Source organism: Phyllobates terribilis, unplaced genomic scaffold, assembly GCF_046119375.1.
Source record: "Phyllobates terribilis strain yellow unplaced genomic scaffold, ASM4611937v1 Scaffold_10__3_contigs__length_209671492, whole genome shotgun sequence".
NCBI lineage: Eukaryota > Metazoa > Chordata > Amphibia > Anura > Dendrobatidae > Phyllobates > Phyllobates terribilis.
The window spans coordinates 195,949,148-195,970,438 of record NW_027362770.1 but is presented as its reverse complement, the minus strand read 5'-3'; the positions used below and the strand labels follow the sequence as shown (position 1 = coordinate 195,970,438).

The following is a 21,291-nucleotide window of genomic DNA, read 5'->3' as shown; positions in this document are numbered from 1 at the left end:
GTATATATACACTGCACAGTACCACCACTCCTGTCCTGTATATATACACTGCACAGTACCACTCCTCCTGTATATATACTGCACAGTATCACTCCTCCTGTCCTGTATATATACACTGCACAGTACCACTCCTCCTGTCCTGTATATATACACCGCACAGTACCACTCCTCCTGTCCTGTATATATACACTGCACAGTACCACTCCTCCTGTCCTGTATATATACACTGCACAGTACCACTCCTCCTGTATATATACACTGCACAGTACCACTCCTCCTGTCCTGTATATATACACTGCACAGTATCACTCCTCCTGTATATATACACTGCACAGTACCACTCCTCCTGTCCTGTATATATACACTGCACAATACCACTCCTCCTGTCCTGTATATATACACTGCACAGTACCACTCCTCCTGTATATATACACTGCACAGTACCACTCCTCCTGTCCTGTATATATACACTGCACAGTACCACTCCTCCTGTATATATACACTGCACAGTACCACTCCTCCTGTATATATACACTGCACAGTACCGCTCCTCCTGTCCTGTATATACACACTGCACGGTACCACTCCTCCTGTCCTGTATATATACACTGCACAGTACCACTCCTCCTGTATATATACACTGCACAGTACCACTCCTCCTGTCCTGTATATATACACTGCACAGTACCACTCCTCCTGTCCTGTATATATACACTGCACAGTACCACTCCTCCTGTATATATACACTGCACAGTACCACTCCTCCTGTCCTGTATATATACACTGCACTGTACCACTCCTCCTGTCCTGTATATATACACTGCACAGTACCACTCCTCCTGTATATATACACTGCACAGTACCACTCCTCCTGTATATATACACTGCACAGTACCACTCCTTCTGTATATATACACTGCACAGTACCGCTCCCCCTGTCCTGTATATATACACTGCACAGTACCACTCCTCCTGTCCTGTATATATACACTGCACAGTACCACTCCTCCTGTCCTGTATACATACACTGCACAGTACCACTCCTCCTGTATATATACACTGCACAGTACCGCTCCTCCTGTCCTGTATATATACACTGCACAGTACCACTCCTCCTGTCCTGTATACATACACTGCACAGTACCACTCCTCCTGTCCTGTATACATACACTGCACAGTACCACTCCTCCTGTATATATACACTGCACAGAACCGCTCCTCCTGTCCTGTATATATACACTGCACAGTACCACTCCTCCTGTCCTGTATATATACACTGCACAGTACCACTCCTCCTGTCCTGTATATATACACTGCACAGTACCGCTCCTCCTGTCCTGTATATATACACTGCACAGTACCGCTCCTCCTGTCCTGTATATATACACTGCACAGTACCGCTCCTCCTGTCCTGTATATATACTCTGCACAGTACCACTGCTCCTGTCCTGTATATATACACTGCACAGTACCGCTCCTCCTGTATATATACACTGCACAGTACCACTCCTCCTGTATATATACACTGCACAGTACCGCTCCTCCTGTCCTGTATATATACACTGCACAGTATCACTCCTCCTGTCCTGTATATATACACTGCACAGTACCACTCCTCCTGTCCTGTATATATACACTGCACAGTACCACTCCTCCTGTCCTGTATATATACACTGCACAGTACCACTCCTCCTGTCCTGTATATATACACTGCACAGTACCACTCCTCCTGTCCTGTATATATACACTGCACAGTACCACTCCCCCTGTCCTGTATATATACACTGCACAATACCGCTCCTCCTGTCCTGTATATATACACTGCACAGTACCGCTCCTCCTGTCCTGTATATATACACTGCACAGTACCGCTCCTCCTGTCCTGTATATATACACTGCACAGCACCACTCCTCCTGTCCTGTATGTATACACAGCACAGTACCACTCCTCCTGTCCTGTATATATACACTGCACAGCACCACTCCTCCTGTCCTGTATATATACACTGCACAGTAACGCTCCTCCTGTCCTGTATATATACACTGCACAGTACCACTCCTCCTGTCCTGTATATATACACTGCACAGTACCACTCCTCCTGTCCTGTATATATACACTGCACAGTACCACTCCTCCTGTCCTGTATATATACACTGCACGGTACCACTCCTCCTGTATATATACACTGCACAGTACCACTCCTCCTGTATATATACACTGCACAGTACCACTCCTCCTGTACTGTATATATACACTGCACAGTACCACTCCTCCTGTATATATACACTGCACAGTACCACTCCTCCTGTATATATACACTGCACAGTACCACTCCTCCTGTCCTGTATATATACACTGCACAGTACCACTCCTCCTGTCCTGTATATATACACTGCACAGTACCACTCCTCCTGTATATATACACTGCACAGTACCACTCCTCCTGTATATATACACTGCACAGTACCACTCCTCCTGTCCTGTATATATACACTGCACGGTACCACTCCTCCTGTCCTGTGTATATACACTGCACAGCACCACTCCTCCTGTCCTGTATATATACACTGCACAGTACCACTCCTCCTGTATATATACACTGCACAGTACCACTCCTCCTGTCCTGTATATATACACTGCACAGTACCACTCCTCCTGTCCTGTATATATACACTGCACGGTACCACTCCTCCTGTATATATACACTGCACAGTCTCCCGCTGGCTCCTGGGTTCCAGTTTCGTTTCTCCGCTGAGCTGCGCTGGATCCTCCCTCTTCAGGATGAATCAGCTCCTCAGCTTCAGGCTTCACAGTCTCTCCAGATGCACAAGCTAAAGCAGAAGGACTATTTCTATAAACGCCAAACAAAGACCCGGGTGCCATGTCGGACCCCACAGTCACCGCCTTCCTGACCAAGCTGCTTTGCTCACAAGGTGGTCGGATTCCCAGGGGTCATTTGTCTGGATTCTTGGACCTTACCCCAGAAGAGATTGAGCAAATTTTGCAGCATGAACCCCAGAAGTTTTCGCTGGTTGGGGATCTTGTTCTGGCCCGAAACTCTGTAAGAATCTGCTCCAAATATCTGAAGGATGAATCGGAGGAGGAGTGCGACAAGCTGCACCTGTGCCGATACTACCTGCAGGACAGGTGCAGGAGGTGGGTGACCGGGGAGTAATGTACAGGACGGGAGGTGGGTGACCGGGGAGTAATGTACAGGATGGGAGGTGGGTGACCGGGGAGTAATGTATAGGACACGAGGAAGGTGACCGGGGAGTAATGTACAGGACGGGAGATGGGTGACCGGGGAGTAATGTACAGGACGGGAGGTGGGTGACCGGGGAGTAATGTACAGGACGGGAGGTGGGTGACCGGGGAGTAATGTACAGGACAGGAGGAAGGTGACCGGGGAGTAATGTACAGGACGGGAGATGGGTGACCGGGGAGTAATGTACAGGACGGGAGGTGGGTGACCGGGGAGTAATGTACAGGACGGGAGGTGGGTGACCGGGGAGTAATGTACAGGACAGGAGGAAGGTGACCGGGGAGTAATGTACAGGACGGGAGATGGGTGACCGGGGAGTAATGTACAGGACGGGAGGTGGGTGACCGGGGAGTAATGTACAGGACGGGAGGTGGGTGACCGGGGAGTAATGTACAGGACGGGAGGTGGGTGACCGGGGAGTAATGTACAGGACGGGAGGTGGGTGACCGGGGAGTAATGTACAGGACGGGAGGTGGGTGACCGGGGAGTAATGTACAGGACGGGAGGTGGGTGACCGGGGAGTAATGTACAGGACGGGAGGTGGGTGACCGGGGAGTAATGTACAGGACGGGAGGTGGGTGACCGGGGAGTAATGTACAGGACGGGAGGTGGGTGACCGGGGAGTAATGTATAGGACACGAGGAAGGTGACCGGGGAGTAATGTACAGGACGGGAGATGGGTGACCGGGGAGTAATGTACAGGACGGGAGGTGGGTGACCGGGGAGTAATGTACAGGATGGGAGGTGGGTGACCGGGGAGTAATGTATAGGACACGAGGAAGGTGACCGGGGAGTAATGTACAGGACGGGAGATGGGTGACCGGGGAGTAATGTACAGGACGGGAGATGGGTGACCGGGGAGTAATGTACAGGACGGGAGGTGGGTGACCGGGGAGTAATGTACAGGATGGGAGGTGGGTGACCGGGGAGTAATGTACAGGACAGGAGGAAGGTGACCGCGGAGTAATGTACAGGGCTGGAGGTGGGTGACCGGGGAGTAATGTACAGGACGGGAGGTGGGTGACCGGGGAGTAATGTACAGGACGGGAGGTGGGTGACCGGGGAGTAATGTACAGGACGGGAGGTGGGTGACCGGGGAGTAATGTACAGGACGGGAGATGGGTGACCGGGGAGTAATGTACAGGACGGGAGATGGGTGACCGGGGAGTAATGTACAGGACGGGAGATGGGTGACCGGGGAGTAATGTACAGGACGGGAGGTGGGTGACCGGGGAGTAATGTACAGGACAGGAGGAAGGTGACCGGGGAGTAATGTACAGGGCTGGAGGTGGGTGACCGGGGAGTAATGTACAGGACGGGAGGTGGGTGACCGGGGAGTAATGTACAGGATGGGAGGTGGGTGACTGGGGAGTAATGTACAGGACACGAGGAAGGTGACCGGGGAGTAATGTACAGGACGGGAGATGGGTGACCGGGGAGTAATGTACAGGACGGGAGATGGGTGACCGGGGAGTAATGTACAGGACGGGAGGTGGGTGACCGGGGAGTAATGTACAGGATGGGAGGTGGGTGACCGGGGAGTAATGTACAGGACAGGAGGAAGGTGACCGCGGAGTAATGTACAGGGCTGGAGGTGGGTGACCGGGGAGTAATGTACAGGACGGGAGGTGGGTGACCGGGGAGTAATGTACAGGACGGGAGGTGGGTGACCGGGGAGTAATGTACAGGACGGGAGGTGGGTGACCGGGGAGTAATGTACAGGACGGGAGATGGGTGACCGGGGAGTAATGTACAGGACGGGAGATGGGTGACCGGGGAGTAATGTACAGGACGGGAGATGGGTGACCGGGGAGTAATGTACAGGACGGGAGGTGGGTGACCGGGGAGTAATGTACAGGACAGGAGGAAGGTGACCGGGGAGTAATGTACAGGGCTGGAGGTGGGTGACCGGGGAGTAATGTACAGGACGGGAGGTGGGTGACCGGGGAGTAATGTACAGGATGGGAGGTGGGTGACTGGGGAGTAATGTACAGGACAGGAGGAAGGTGACCGGGGAGTAATGTACAGGACGGGAGATGGGTGACCGTGGAGTAATGTACAGGACGGGAGATGGGTGACCGTGGAGTAATGTACAGGACGGGTGGAGGGTGACCGGGGAGTAATGTACAGGGCTGGAGGTGGGTGACCGGGGAGTAATGTACAGGGCTGGAGGTGGGTGACCGGGGAGAAATGTACAGGGTGGGATGTGGGTGACCGGGGAGTAATGTACAGGGCAGGAGGTGGGTGACCAGAGAGTAATGTACAGGACGGGAGGTGGGTGACCGGGGAGTAATGTACAGGACGAGAGGTGGGTGACCGGGGAGTAATGTACAGGGCGGGAGGTGGGTGACCAGAGAGTAATGTACAGGACGGGAGGTGGGTGACCGGGGAGTAATGTACAGGACGAGAGGTGGGTGACCGGGGAGTAATGTACAGGGCGTGAGGTGGGTGACCGGGGAGTAATGTACAGGGCGGGAGGTGGGTGACCAGGGATTAATGTACAGGGCGGGATGTGGGTGACCGGGGAGTAATGTACAGGGCGGGATGTGGGTGACCGGGGAGTAATGTACCAGACGGGAGGTGGGTGACCGGGGAGTAAGGTACCAGACGGGAGGTGGGTGACCGGGGAGTAATGTACAGGACGAGAGGTGGGTGACCGGGGAGTAATGTACAGGACAGGAGGTGGGTGACCGGGGAGTAATGTACCAGACGGGAGGTGAGTGACCGGGGAGTAATGTACAGGGCTGGAGGTGGGTGACCGGAGAGTAATGTACAGGGCGGGAGGTGGGTGACCGGGGAGTAATGTACAGGGTGGGAGGTGGGTGACCGGGGAGTAATGTACAGGGCAGGAGGTGGGTGACCGGGGAGACTGAAGAGTAATGTATCTGTCAAAGATCACAGCCTGGGAGATCACGCAGATCCACCTGCTGTTATCTTTTTATCACAAACAGCCATCTGATGCCCTCTATGATCTGAACAATTACACAATTAACCGATGAGTAACGGAGGAGGCCGCAGACTGTTTCCACTAATAGGCCGGTTATTGGGGAACTAACAGTGAGCGTATGGTATATGCACCTCCGATTCCAACACATGGAGTATATGTATATACCCCCGGTATGGTCACTGCTAAGTCCACAATAGCACAAGAAAGAATATTAGCTGCCACCACCAATGGTTTTCCAGCCGATTGGACGGTGTTTCAGGTAGCATTTGGCTCCTGGGTGCCGTTTATAGAACAAAAGAAACAGAACTATTACATTTTATATTTCATCCGGAATGATAAGCAGTTTATAAAGGATATACAAAAGATTTTACAAAAAGAGACAAAACAATACAGAATATACAGTTACATGAAATAAAAATTGATAACGAAAGAAACTTATTACTCTGATCACAGAAATGATTTAGCCTAGAGAAGGAGAGCACTTCGATTGGAAATATCCAGTGAATGGGTATCATGCATACACCGATGTGTATCTCTCTACAGGAACACAGATCATAATTCGCATTGACCTATTATCAGCACCTAAGTTATATCCACACCCCCCCCTTTGATTACCTCACATGGGCCGGGTTGTGGGATGTTCTCAACCCTTCAGGATTTTATGAAATCCCCAACATTAACAATATCTTCACTCCTGACGATCACAGAAGTTCGAGATTGCCGCCATATTTTTAAATCAGGATTTTACCTTCCCATAGATAGTAAACTTGACATGGCCAGTTATCTGGCCACTATGGATTTGGGGCTTATAGGCAGGTGTTACAGTTATGAGAAAACTTGTACATTCTTCCCCGATTAGCCTTGAAGCTAAAAATGTTTGTCCCATCAATATTGGATCAATACAAACCTCAATATTCATAATTTTCCACTGGTGCTTCAGCGTCTGGTGTGAATGTATAACATTTCCCTTGAAGGGAACAAAAGGTTTCATTTGAATTCAAGATGTATTTTCTGGGGACAAGAAAGACTCTTCCACTACTCTATCTATATGTAAACACATGTCCTTTGTGTTATCTGATCCTCAGAAAAGATCTTTCCTGTACTCTGTAAGGAGTTTCGGCTTCAAAAGAAATTTTAACTAGATTTGTCACTTCCCAACTATACATAACTTACTCTATGTTAACTGGGCAATTCTATTTAAAAAAACTTTGAATGTAAGCTCTTGTCTATTTCAAATTTGGTGCGAGACGGGAGAGGGGTGAAGTGTCCTCTCACTACGGTGGCTTTTTTAAGAATCTTAATATTTTCTATGACACTCACTCTTGAAGCATCTCATCATGAAGGTTCACATTTTTATTCTTTTCCAGCCGACAGTGCAAATTCTCACATGACATTTTATCAAGTCATAACCAGTCGATCTTAAAAGCTCAAGAGGTCAGCGGACTGAACGAAGACGAGCTAAAGATTCTCCTTTACCAGAACGACAACCAGATGCTGCCGGAGGTCAGTGCAACACAACAGAGATAATAACACGTCTCTGAGCACAATATAACTGCCCCTATGTACAGGAATACAGTTACTATAATTCTGCCCCCTATGTACAAGAATATAACTACTATAATACTGCCCCCTATATACAAGAATATAACTACTATAATACTGCCCCTATGTACAAGAATATAACTACTATAATACTGCCCCCTATGTACAAGAATATAACTACTATAATACTGCCCCTATGTACAAGAATATAACTACTATAATACTGCCCCCTATGTACAAGAATATAACTACTATAATACTGCTCCTATGTACTAGAATATAACTACTATAATACTGCCCCCTATGTACAAGAATATAACTACTATAATACTGCCCCCTATGTACAAGAATATAACTGCTATAATACTGCTCCTATGTACAAGAATATAACTGCTATAATACTGCTCCTATGTACAAGAATATAACTGCTATAATACTGCTCCTATGTACAAGAATATAACTACTATAATACTGCCCCTATGTACAAGAATATAACTACTATAATACAGCCCCCTATGTACAAGAATATAACTGCTATAATACTGCTCCTATGTACAAGAATATAACTACTATAATACTGCTCCCCTATGTACAAGAATATAACTACTATAATACTGTCCCCTATGTACAAGAATATAACTACTATAATACTGCCCCCTATGTACAAGAATATAACTACTATAATACTGCTCCTATGTACAAGAATATAACTACTATAATACTGCCCCCTATGTACAAGAATATAACTACTATAATACTGCCCCTATGTACAAGAATATAACTACTATAATACTGCTCCTATGTACAAGAATATAACTACTATAATACTGCCCCTATGTACAAGAATATAACTACTATAATACTGCTCCTATGTGCAAGAATATAACTACTATAATACTGCCCCCTATGTACAAGAATATAACTACTATAATACTGCCCCCTATGTACAAGAATATAACTACTATAATACTGTCCCTATATATAGGAATATACCTGCTATACTGCTGCCTTCTACATATTACAATGTATATTTTTGTCTCCTGTAGATTTGTGTGAAGTATTTGCATGATACTTGTGATCTCGGGAAGGACTGTTCACGACTTCACGTTTGCGGCTTCTTCACACGAGGAGAATGTAATCGTCGCCATTGTAATCGCTCTCATCACCTCCTGGAGGCCAGCGCTGACCTGTTACTCGCCCGCTCTCGTATGTCTCAGGTTTCTATACAGAACTTTCAGATGCTTTGTACGGTGAAGCACAATGAACGTCTCCAGTCACTGAATGAACCAGGAAAGAAGAGTGAGGAGAAGGGAAACCCTGCAGCACGGAGAGGCAGAGGAAGAGGAAGAGGTAGACACAGGAATAAGAAAGGCGATTCTCAGAATGAAACGCGAAGCAAGAGCCGAGGACGACAAGGAGATAGAGCAGGTGCAGCCTACGTATTTCTCTTATATCCTTTATACATATTGGTATTATAGTTTGCGGTAGGTTATAAATACAGTATTTGATCCCTTTGGAACCCAATTGATTGAAACTGGTTCCTGAACCCTCGCCCTCCTTGATACCGCATGTTGGAACACATTTGGCTTTTTTGGTTGAATGATTTTACGATATTTATAACATTGCAATTCATTTTTAGGGTCCAATTTCCGAGGAAGATCAAGCAGCCGTGCGATGTCGGAGAATGGAGAGCGGTATCTTGACTTGTCTGGAGATGATGATGATGAGTACGCATCTCCAAAAACTCAAATTGATAAGTTAATGGAAGATTGGTTTAGTCCTCCACCTGACCGGTCAGATAACAGAGGGGCTTCATTGCCCATTATTCCACCATTATTGTCATTGGGAATTCACCACCCAACACCGATCGTAACCACCATACCACCAGTTTCACCTCAAGTGTCTTCTTCTCAGCCAGGTACGTCCCCCTGTGGGGTCTCCTCAAGTATTTACTGCTGAGAAAAATGTTTATAATTGCATAATTAATCAATAATTTCATCCACAGGAATACCGGCCGGTCTCTTGACTCCAGCTTCTACCCCATCTGCCCCTCAGCCACAGCCGGCCATTACACCAGTGACCACCACAGGTCCATTTAATACTCCGCCAAAACCAGTTAATCTTCCTATAAAAGGTCCATCACTTGTGGACTTTAATAAACCAGTGTCCCCCTCAACGGTTACACCACCCAGTGTTACGCCAGTGCCACCAACAAGACCAAGCAGAATAGTTGACACTTCCATGAGAAGTCCATATGTTACCCACCCATCAAACCCTCATGCTTTGACCACCATCAGTCCAATAACCACTTCAGAAAGTAATTACAGTGCTCTGACACCATTAGTTAATCCTCCTTTGATATATCCACCTGTGCCTGCGAAAAAAACAGTTATCACCTCAAGTATATTAGTCCCTCAACCAGTATCTACTATTAAATCAGTGACTACCCCAGTAGTAAGTCCTTCCACTACCCCATCTCCATCTTATCCCAGCCTGGCAAACTCTCCTACAGAAGGTCCACCTGTTCTTCATGTAAAACCAGTCCAGTCCAGTGTCCGGTACCAGCCTGTGCTTGACGATAAGCTGATATCGAGGGCAGGTGTTTCAGAAGATTTAGTGACTACTTTGCCTACATATTCCTACCCTAAGACATCACCAAAGAAGGGTAAGTACATGGATTGAGTCTCCGAAAACTCATAAAGCGGCCCTACCTGGGTCTTTGGTATAATTAGTGTCCATTATACCATCTTGAAATATTATTTAATTGGTTATGACATTGGTGATAGCTTCCAGGACATGAAATACTGATGATATCATCATGTTCATCAATTTATGATGTTTTTATTGTCTTGTTCAGTGGAGTCCGACAAAGTCCTGGAGATCTGTCTCTCTAATCTTTGGAAATACTGCAAATTTGGAGGTATTTGACTCCTGGGAGGAATACTTAGATTTTGGCCTAGATACTTAGATGTGCCGGTAACGTGGGGGTCTCTTTAATTCCTAGTTTGTTGCCCGGACATGCATTACTACCTGCCGTACCGCTGGCAGATTCACAAAGGAACCGACTGGGAAGATGTTCCCAACATGGAGGAGGTAGAGAAATGTTACTGCGACCCAAAGGTTGACAGGTACGGGTCGTCCAGAACCGGGCATCAGACTATGTGTCTATTGACAACAAATGAAGAGTAACTCCACATACGTGACCAGACATGATGGCCACTGACATCCTCTTGCTGTTGGTCCCGTTCTCGATGTAGGATCACCACGTAACTCTTCCCACTTTCCATCCGCAGGGTTCCTCTGATTGACTTTCTGACCATGAGATCTGGCGGGCACCGCGTTCGTCGTCTCTCCACCATATCATCGGTCGCGAAGCCGTCTGAATATGTCCTGACCACTGAGTGGCTGTGGTACTGGAGGGATGAATATGGCAGATGGACACAATATGGACAGTTAGTAAGTGGGCGCTGGGCACATAATAATGGGCGATCCTCAGAGGTGGAGCTGTAGGATGGGCCGAGGGAGTGGTAGGACCCAGGGCCTGGATCCTGAAGGTGCCCAAGAGGTCTGCTGGTCCTACAAATATTGTGTGATAGATGGGAGCAAGATTAGTGGTTGGGAGCAGAACTTCAAGGAATTGTATTTTTCAATTTTTTTTTCCTCCTCTTAGAATGTGAAACATGTGAGTTCCAGCATATTGTCGTCAGACCTGGAGAACGTGTACCTCCCCGATCCCACCACTGTTATTCCTTTCAACGCTGGCAACCAGAAATATGAGATCAACTTCCGAGGTACGGGGGGGGCGATAAATAGCAGCGGTACCAATGTGTGGCTCAGGGTAGACACACTTGTATCCCGGGATTACAGTCACTGACTGAGGATCCAAACACATCTGCTGGAGGTTTCTCCAAGCATTAACGACTCTGACAGTCAATAATGGGGATGACAGAGATAGTGTGGAATACCACGTTACAATGTGATGTCTCTCTTTAATGGTTTTTTTACTTTTTCAGTGATGAAGCAGAAGAATATTCAGTACACGACGGAGAAAGACGTGCGTAGGAGACCAAAATTTCTGAGCTTTGAAGATGTGAAATTATTGAGAGGAAGGTAAACTCCTCATGAATATATAGGTTCATAGGTATACAGAGTCAAATCATATATAGAGTTACATGCTTTGCGGTTTACGAATGGCGACACTTTCTTTGTGAAACACATTCTTCCAAATTATTCTTCCTGCTGACTATAGCCCACGTCTGTGCACCTGTGTCCTGGCAAAATCTAATATTCATTCATTAATAATTCTAGGTTCAGCTTACACGTCGCCTCAGACCCCCATCTTCTCCTTTGCTGTCTCAGGGTTCCCACAAACCCACAGCTGTACCTTGTAAGAGAATGAGAAGTCCTAATATTCTGACCAGTCATGTTAAACCTAGCAGCCATCTTGTGCAAAGTTTAAGTCAAAGTTTTTCAGCTAATGAGATGCAGGTTTTCTAGTTCTCCCCACAATGGAGACACAAAATGACGTAAGAGCCATTAGCAGATATTGTTGGCATAGACAAAGGTTAATTGGAGGGAGCAGCTGCAGGCCACTGTGAAAGTAAATAAGTGGTGTTATATTGTAGTAAGTGTAGTAAGTAGTGTCTGGGACAAGAACAAGAACAATATAGTTGTCAATATGTGAAGAATGATGTGAATATCGACATTACTTAAGAGGGACATGGGGATTAAATACTTATAAATATTGTCATGTTGTATTATTATTATTGTTGTTCTAAAGTACACGACTCTCTGCAGTATGATGTTATCATGTATACGCCCTTTGCCACAATATGTAGTTCCTTTTTGTAAGCCATGTATAAAAAGGCTCTGATACTGTTGTTCGGGGCCAGTCCATCGCCAGTCCATTGCCACACTATCACCAGACCATGGCCAGACCATCTCCAGATATCCCAATGCTCTGTTGCTGATCTGGAAACCTGCGAGTTCCAGTGTATTTTCTCTGCCTGCATTCTGAACTGTTCTGCCGCGTATCTCTGAATAAACTTTATTCTCTGCTTTAAATAAGAAATTGTCCACGCTGTTTTCCCGGCTCTTCCGGCTCTCAGTAAGGACTTTCTTATATAACTCCCTGATCTCTCAGGTTCTTACCCACTGAACTTTCTTTCTCGGAGCCACTTTTCAATCTGGTTACTTTCTTGCTACCTTTGTTTTCTACTTCTCGACACACACACAAAAACTCTCTAATTTCTCAATTGCTTTAAACATCAAAATCACAGCATATTCAACAAGTAAGAAGAAAAAGTTTTTTAGAACAACTCATCATATAATTGTAATAATTATCTTCAGAGATGCAGATGATTTTACAGACAGATAGATAGATCCTAAATCTTCCCCCATCTCCTGTGTGTGATATTATTGAGAAATGGAAGGAATCGCAGCAACTCAACCACGATGTGGAGACTCCTGTTACCATTTCATTCATTTTTTTTAATTCTTTCAGTACCAAATCGGCAGCAGCTAAGTCCCCCCTGAAATCAGGAATGTCCCCTATGAACACTGACATTTACCCCAAGACCTGGGACCCTGAGACCATGCCGGAGCTCGGCTGTAAGGTAATGTGCGGAGCCCCTATGACGTGTGGCTGGAGGACATGGCACAGGAGGGGTCACGTATCTTCTTCTATCCTCTGTAGAAAGTTCTCGTCTCAAACACATCCAGCGAGTTCTCGGAAATTGTCAGCAGCTTCTCCAAGACGGTCAGCGGGCACGAGGTAAAAAGGATGTGGCGTATCCAGAACCCATCTCTGTGGCAGGTGTTTCAGTGGTACGTCCGCTCTTCACCATCACATCTGGAGGGGAATTATCATGTGCCCCATGAAGGGATGAGTAGATGAGCCAGCATTGTACCAGGATGCCCCTTTCATTATGAGTGGCAGGACCTTACAGACAGGGGACGCCTCTGCTCCTGGTGGTCCTGTTCTTCACTATGGTGGGGGACCCTGTTTTCCAATTTTGCTTTTTGATTTTAAGGCAAAAGGAACAGATGAAAAAAGTCAATCAGGGACGAGACGTGAAGGAAATCCGGTCATTTCATGGCACAGACAGTACGCACATCGATGCGATCTGCAATCAGAATTTTGACTGGCGCATCTGTGGCACCCACGGAACCGTGTATGGACAAGGTAGGCCACGTTTTCTAGGGGTGCTGTTGTTTTCTCGTGGGGGGGGTTGGGGTGCAGATGACCCTGAGCGACCTTGACCTTTGTAGCCAGTCACATGCCTCCTGCATCTAAATGGAGGCAGGTCCCCTTTAAGAATGTTGATACCTTTTGATTCTATGTACACTGGATAGTTACTTTGTGTTATGGGCTCTACTGGTAAAGCCCCAGGTTAGTGTGAGCAGCACGGACCGGAGGCGGTGATGCAGCATCACATGGATCAGAGAGGAATAGGACAGCAGAGTATGCAAGATGGCAGATGGGCGAGAAGGAGTAGATGAAGCTGGAGGGTCATTACACACAGGTGGAGCAGAGACGTGTATGTAATCAGGTATCGTGCAGCAGGAAGTAATTAGTTTGTTGGTGGAAGGAAGGCAGGAGCGGCAGGGAGGATAATTAGATGGCTGGCAAGAGCAAAGTCTAGAGAAGATAAGGCCAGCTTCTGAAAAAGCTCATGGTAGCTGGGTGATATACCATCCTGAATACTCAGGCAACACATGGGTGACTGAGCCGGCCTTAAAAGGTCTTAGGTGATAACATTCGACATACTTGCCAGGATATCAGAATAACCCGGCACGGACAAAGGGAGCAAGGTCCGGTGCTGGAGCCGGAACAGGTGAGTACACTATGTTTCCAGCTGTGACGCATCTCAGTAAAGTACAAGCGGTGACTCTCCAGCCTTGTACAACCACAACTCCCAGCATGGCCTGACATCCCCGGCTTTCCTATGAGATATATTACTGACATCATCACTCAGGAGTTTCTGGTAACCTGTCCTTGTTCTCTCCATAGGAAGCTACTTTGCCCGAGACGCCTCGTACTCCCATAACTACTCCACACCGACGTCTAGCAGATCACGGGCGATGTTCGTAGCTCGTATTCTGGTGGGAGACTACATAATGGGGAACCCCCAAATGAAGCGTCCACCGCTGAGACCCGGCAGCAGCTCGCAGTACTATGACTCCTGTGTGGACAACACCATCAGCCCCTCCATCTTTGTGGTGTTCGAGAAGCATCAGATCTACCCGGAATATCTCCTGGAGTATGAGGAAGAGCAGAAAAAATCCTGCATCGTCTGCTGAGCACCAGAGAGTGTACCCCAATGTAAGGCGGGGCGATCCTCAATACAATAGGGTGCACTGCATCTTGGGAGATGTAGAGGCTTTTTTATGATTGGTAAAAACATTGCATCTCCCACAATGCATCACATCAGAACCTGACATGCAAGCACTGACCACCAGAGGGCAGCAAAGAAGCATATTAATAAAGATGACTGCAGCTCTCTGTGTGACTAGAGTATAAGACATATAACGATTTATGAGTGTGCCACCTCTAAAATAAAGGTTTCCTGGGGGAGATCTGGCTTTGAGGGAGTGTAATGTCCTCACCTGATCTGATTCCTGGGTGAGGGGATTATGCCTTGAAATGCTCTACTTTAGCCCCGGGGTTCACCTGAGGGCGTCCTGGGGGCGTCTGAGCCCCTGGGTGAGGATTAGTGAGGTCATCGTGCAGGCGTGGTGACATCATTGGGATGCAGTGACGGCCTCTTCAGGTACATGGGGTGGTGGTTGGGGCCAGTGGGCACCGGCGGCCCCCGTTATCCCGCACAGCACTGGCACTTCTACTGCATGGAAGGTTTTCTGGATGATTCCCAGTCCGGCTCTCGTATATCCGGACTCCGGTCCGGTTTGTGTGATTATAGCCCCCTGATCCCCTGCAGGTCACGGTCACCGGGCAGGAAACGGGACGGGGGGCAAAAAGCTGAATATGTGCAATAAATCCGAGGATTATTCTGTAAATTCACAGATCAGAAACTATAGAAATCTTAGAGGGATTCTCCACAGGTAGACGACCTCTGACCCTCCTCAACCCTGGGGTCCCCATGTCTGGGAGTGACCACAGTGGAACCTTCTGTATCTAATGGTTAGGCTCGCCAAGCTCTACTGACCCCTGCAGCCAATTGTAACCCTTTACGCCCAGGATCTTCTGTAAAGAGATGATTGATGAATAATTGTATCACTGTATAAACTGAGAAATAAAGCGGAACCCCACCCAGATCACTGGGGGCTACTGGTATAGTGTCGTCATTGTGATCAGACGTGAGACCCCCCACCTTATATACAGCACTGCTGACAACCCGCCTGTATACAGTGTGAGAGGTTGTCAGCCCCGCCCCCTGGTGGTGACATCATAGAGGAGACCCCGCCCCTTATATACAGCCTCACCCCTCTACTATCACTGCTGACAACCCGCCTGTATACAGTGTAAGAGGTTGTCAGCCCCGCCCCCTGGTGGTGACATCACTGATCATACGGGACACCCCGCCCCTTATATACAGCACCACCCCTGATCTATTACTGCTGACAACCTGCCTGTATACAGTGTGAGAGGTTGTCAGCCCCGCCCCCTGGTGGTGACATCACTGATCATACATGAGACCCCACCCCTTATATACAGCCCCGCCCCTCATCTATCACTGCTGACAACCTGCCTGTATACAGTGTGAGAGGATGTCAGCCCCGCCCCCTGGTGATGTCATCACTGATCATACATGAGACCCCGCCGATTATATACAGCCCCGCCCCTCATCTATTACTGCTGACAACCCGCCTGTATACAGTGTGAGAGGTTGTCAGCCCCGCCCCCTGGTGGTGACATCACTGATCATACAGGAGACCCCGCCCCTTATATACAGCCCCACCCCTCATCTATCACTGCTGACAACCTGCCTGTATACAGTGTGAGAGGATGTCAGCCCCGCCCCCTGGTGATGTCATCACTGATAATAAAGGAGACCCCGCCCCTCATCTATCACTGCTGACAACCCGCCTGTATACAGTGTAAGAGGTTGTCAGCCCCGCCCCCTCGTGATGACATCACTGATCATACATAAGACCCCGCCCCTTATATACAGCCCCGCCCCTCATCTATCACTGCTGACAACCCGCCTTTATACAGTGTGAGAGGCTGTCAGCCCCGCCCCCTGGTGATGTTATCACTGATCATACAGGAGACCCCGCCCCTTATATACAGCCCCGCCCCTCATCTATCACTGCTGACAACCTGCCTGTATATATGCACTGCACACTACCACTCCTCCTGTATATATACACTGCACAGTACCACTCCTCCTGTATATATACACTGCACAGCACCACTCCTCCTGTCCTGTATATATACACTGCACAGTACCACTCCTCCTGTCCTGTATATATACACTGCACAGTACCACTCCTCCTGTCCTGTATATATACACTGCACGGTACCACTCCTCCTGTCCTGTATATATACACTGCACAGTACCACTCCTCCTGTCCTGTATATACACACTGCACAGTACCACTCCTCTTGTCTGGTATATATACACTGCACAGTACCGCTCCTCCTGTCCTGTATATATACACTGCACAGTACCACTCCTCCTGTCCTGTATATATACACTGCACAGTACCACTCCTCCTGTCCTGTATATATACACTGCACAGTACCACTCCTCCTGTCCTGTATATATACACTGCACAGTGCCACTCCTCCTGTCCTGTATATATACACTGCACAGTGCCACTCCTCCTGTCCTGTATATATACACTGCACAGTACCACTCCTCCTGCCCTGTATATATACACTGCACAGTGCCACTCCTCCTGTCCTGTATATATACACTGCACAGTACCACTCCTCCTGCCCTGTATATATACACTGCACAGTACCGCTCCTCCTGTCCTGTATATATACACTGCACAGTACCACTCCTCCTGTCCTGTATATATACACTGCACGGTACCACTCCTCCTGTCCTGTATATATACACTGCACAGTACCACTCCTCCCGTCCTGTATATATACACTGCACAGTACCACTCCTCCCGTCCTGTATATATACACTGCACAGTACCACTCCTCCTGTCCTGTATATATACACTGCACAGTACCACTCCTCCTATATATATACACTGCAGAGTACCACTCCTCCTGTATATATACACTGCACAGTACCACTTCTCCTGTCCTGTATATATACACTGCACAGTACCACTTCTCCTGTCCTGTATATATACACTGCACAGTACCACTCCTCCCGTCCTGTATATATACACTGCACAGTACCACTCCTCCTGTCCTGTATATATACACTGCACAGTACCACTCCTCCTGTCCTGTATATATACACTGCACAGTACCACTCCTCCTATATATATACACTGCAGAGTACCACTCCTCCTGTATATATACACTGCACAGTACCACTTCTCCTGTCCTGTATATATACACTGCACAGTACCACTCATCCTGTCATGTATATATACACTGCACAGTACCACTCCTCCCGTCCTGTATATATACACTGCACAGTACCACTCCTCCTGTCCTGTATATATACACTGCACAGTACCACTCCTCCTATATATATACACTGCAGAGTACCACTCCTCCTGTATATATACACTGCACAGTACCACTCCTCCTGTATATATACACTGCACAGTACCACTCCTCCTGTCCTGTATATATACACTGCACAGTACCACTCCTCCTGTCCTGTATATATACACTGCACAGTACCACTTCTCCTGTATATATACACTGCACAGTACCACTCCTCCTGTATATACAGTACATGACAGAACAATAATACATTACAGGACACCGAACATAAGAACAAAACAAGACGACAAATCACAGAAAATAGAAACAAAATAAATCACCGCAGGAATATATATATATATATACAGGAAATAAATATTATAAAACCTATAAAACCCCCGGCCCAGCTTCATTCATACTACTATATACAATCCCACACAACGCTCACACCGTCCTATATACACATAAAACACCGTCCTATATACAAGATTATATACAATAAAACACTAAACCTAATATAACGTATATACAACCGGACACTAACACTAACCTACTGGTCCCACTGCCTGACCTTAGTCACCCCCTTACCGCACCTCATTCACACCACAGAAAACCAAAAATAACAAGATATACAATAGTGACATGAACAATTTTTTTTTTTTTTTTTTTTATATTTTATATTTTTTTTGTAATTTTTAATATATATACATAAAATACAGACCTACACTAACTATCCCGCCACCCCTGATCCAGCTCTGGCCACAAAGTTCAGGATTACTCCGAGCTAGGATCAGCCCCCAAAGTTTTTCCCCAGGCGGGGCCTGGACCAGGCCAGATCAGTCCTCTTATCACCGCCGATGAAAACCCCCCCAAATCCCCCACCCAACCTAACTAAAACCCCCTATTATACATTATATACAATATATACAGAACACAACCTACACACTCACCATCCAAGGCTCAAGTTCGATGCCGGCAAACCTTCTATTCAGGAGACAGAAATACAAAACAAAAATCTAGGGTGAAAAGACATCGGCCCACCACCAGGATATAGGAGTACTACCGGACTAAGGCACCCTGAAGGAAAAGCCCCTCCAGAGACGGGCCGCCCTCCGGGCACCCAGTCTTTCATACTCCAGAGAACGTACCTTCACCAGGTCACCTAGGATGTTCCTACAGACTTCATCTACATGGAGGATTTTACTCTGCGTCGAGACTAAAACTCGTGCGTTCCACGTGAAATACCTGACCACTGCGCTGACTATGAATAAAGTGTCTCGGTCCCTTCTCCCAAGGTCTCCGAATGCTCCATAGGCCCACCCGGCGTAGGACAGAGTAGCCAGCCGCGGCCAACCAATGGAAGCCCCCACCCTGTTGTACACCTCTGTATTAAAGGGACAATGAAGCAGGAAGTGCTCCATGCTTTCCAGCACGTTAGCACAAGCCTCACGGGGGCAATTCCTGTCCTCGGAGCTCCTGTACTTCAAATTGTCCCTCACATACAGCTTACCATGGAAGCAGCGCCAAGTCAAGTCCCAGTACTTCTCGGGGATCCTGGTAGAATTTAACAAACTCAACCCAACCTCCAGATCCCGACTTGGGCAGTCTGAGGGCCAATGGACTCTGAAAACGAGAAAGCAAGACCCTCATATCGAGGAGTTTCCTCGGGAGGGACCTCACCTCCCACATTCCCAGACCCCACCGGCGGATCATTTTCAGAACCGGGGTAACATAAGCCGGGAGATGCCCGTGTGGTGTGCGAAGATCCTTCAATCTTCCCCCTGTCTCCCATTCCTGGAAGAAAGGCTGAAACCATCCCTTGCAGGAGAATACCCACGGAGGAGCCCTCTCTTTCCAGAGGTTTGCCACGTTCACCTTCAAGAAAGTGTTCACTAGGAACACCACGGGGTTCACCATATTCAAACCCCCTAGTCTCCTCGTGCGGTAAGTGACCTCCCGCTTGACTAGGTTCAGTCTGTTCCCCCATAACATCTGGAAGAACAGACTGTAGACCCGTGTCCAGAGAGGCTCTGGCAAGACACAGACGCTGCCCAGGTAGATTAGCAAGGGGAGCAGGAAAGCTTTGCACAGGCCAACCCTTTCCCTCAGGGTCAAAGACCAACCCCTCCATTGGTCCACTCTTTGGGCGACACCTTTGATTCTGCCTTCCCAGTTTTTCGTGGGGTAATCACCCTGGCCGAATTCGATGCCCAGGACTTTGGCATGTTCTTGGGGTTCGGGGAGGGTGTCCGGAAGATCAAACCCGGGATCTCCGCCTCCCAGCCAGAGACTCTCACACTTATCCTGGCTGACCTTGGACCCGGATGCCTCCGAGTAGCGCCCCACTTCTGACATCACCGCTGCTGCCTCCTCTTGCGAAGAAACAAAGACGGTGACATCGTCCGCGTAGGCCACCACCCTCAGGATAGTCTCCGGCGCCGCCCCGCCCATCCGCACCCCCGCCAACGGTCTACAATCGATCCTTCTGAGGAAGGGATCGATCGCAAACGCGTAAAGCAAAGGGCTAAGAGGACAGCCCTGACGGACACCGGATCCTACCCCAAAAGGTCGTCCAATCCACCCATTCACCAGAGGGAAAGTCTCAGCCCCTGCATACAAGGTCTTAAGCCAGTCCACAAACCCTCCAGGCAGACCATACCTCAAAAGAGTGGACCAGAGGTACTCGTGGTTAACCCGATCAAAGGCTTTTGCCTGATCCAGGGTCAGCAAGAACCCCTTCCAGAGGCCCGCCCTGCCTTGCTCCACGGCCTCTCGGACACCTAGAACAGCACTAAAAGTGCTACGGCCAGGAACGCAACAGTGCTGAACCTCCGAAAGGAGCCGGGGTGCAAACTTCACCAGCCTGTTGAAAAGTATCTTAGCCAAAATCTTCCTGTCCACATTGAGAAGTGCTATGGGACGCCAGTTCTCAATGCGTGACGGATCCTTACCCT

At 48.0% G+C, this 21,291-nt stretch overlaps 2 protein-coding genes across 5 annotated transcripts in view; one reads left to right on the top strand and one right to left on the bottom strand.

The window, feature by feature from the left end:
* The window catches only part of LOC141164854 (zinc finger CCCH-type antiviral protein 1-like), a 30,978-nt gene extending 14,933 nt beyond the window's left edge, over window positions 1–16,045 (top strand). Inside the window, exons 1-14 of one of the 3 annotated variants that reach the window (XM_073650483.1) lie at window positions 2,711–3,157; window positions 7,578–7,713; window positions 8,799–9,180; window positions 9,392–9,670; window positions 9,758–10,417; window positions 10,610–10,672; window positions 10,757–10,880; window positions 11,046–11,208; window positions 11,423–11,543; window positions 11,766–11,862; window positions 13,256–13,367; window positions 13,448–13,578; window positions 13,785–13,936; window positions 14,765–16,045. In XM_073650483.1, coding sequence (XP_073506584.1) covers window positions 2,883–3,157; window positions 7,578–7,713; window positions 8,799–9,180; window positions 9,392–9,670; window positions 9,758–10,417; window positions 10,610–10,672; window positions 10,757–10,880; window positions 11,046–11,208; window positions 11,423–11,543; window positions 11,766–11,862; window positions 13,256–13,367; window positions 13,448–13,578; window positions 13,785–13,936; window positions 14,765–15,054 — 2,985 coding nt within the window. In that variant the 5' untranslated portion in view covers window positions 2,711–2,882 and the 3' untranslated portion in view covers window positions 15,055–16,045. Of the gene's footprint in view, window positions 1–2,710; window positions 3,158–7,577; window positions 7,714–8,798; window positions 9,181–9,391; window positions 9,671–9,757; window positions 10,418–10,609; window positions 10,673–10,756; window positions 10,881–11,045; window positions 11,209–11,422; window positions 11,544–11,765; window positions 11,863–13,255; window positions 13,368–13,447; window positions 13,579–13,784; window positions 13,937–14,764 lie in introns of those variants that run through there. The other 2 variants (XM_073650485.1, XM_073650484.1) reach the window with 2 other exon arrangements.
* LOC141164857 (uncharacterized) overlaps window positions 1–21,291 on the bottom strand; it is a 235,785-nt gene that overhangs the window by 188,829 nt on the left and 25,665 nt on the right. The gene's annotated exons all lie outside the window — the stretch shown is intronic.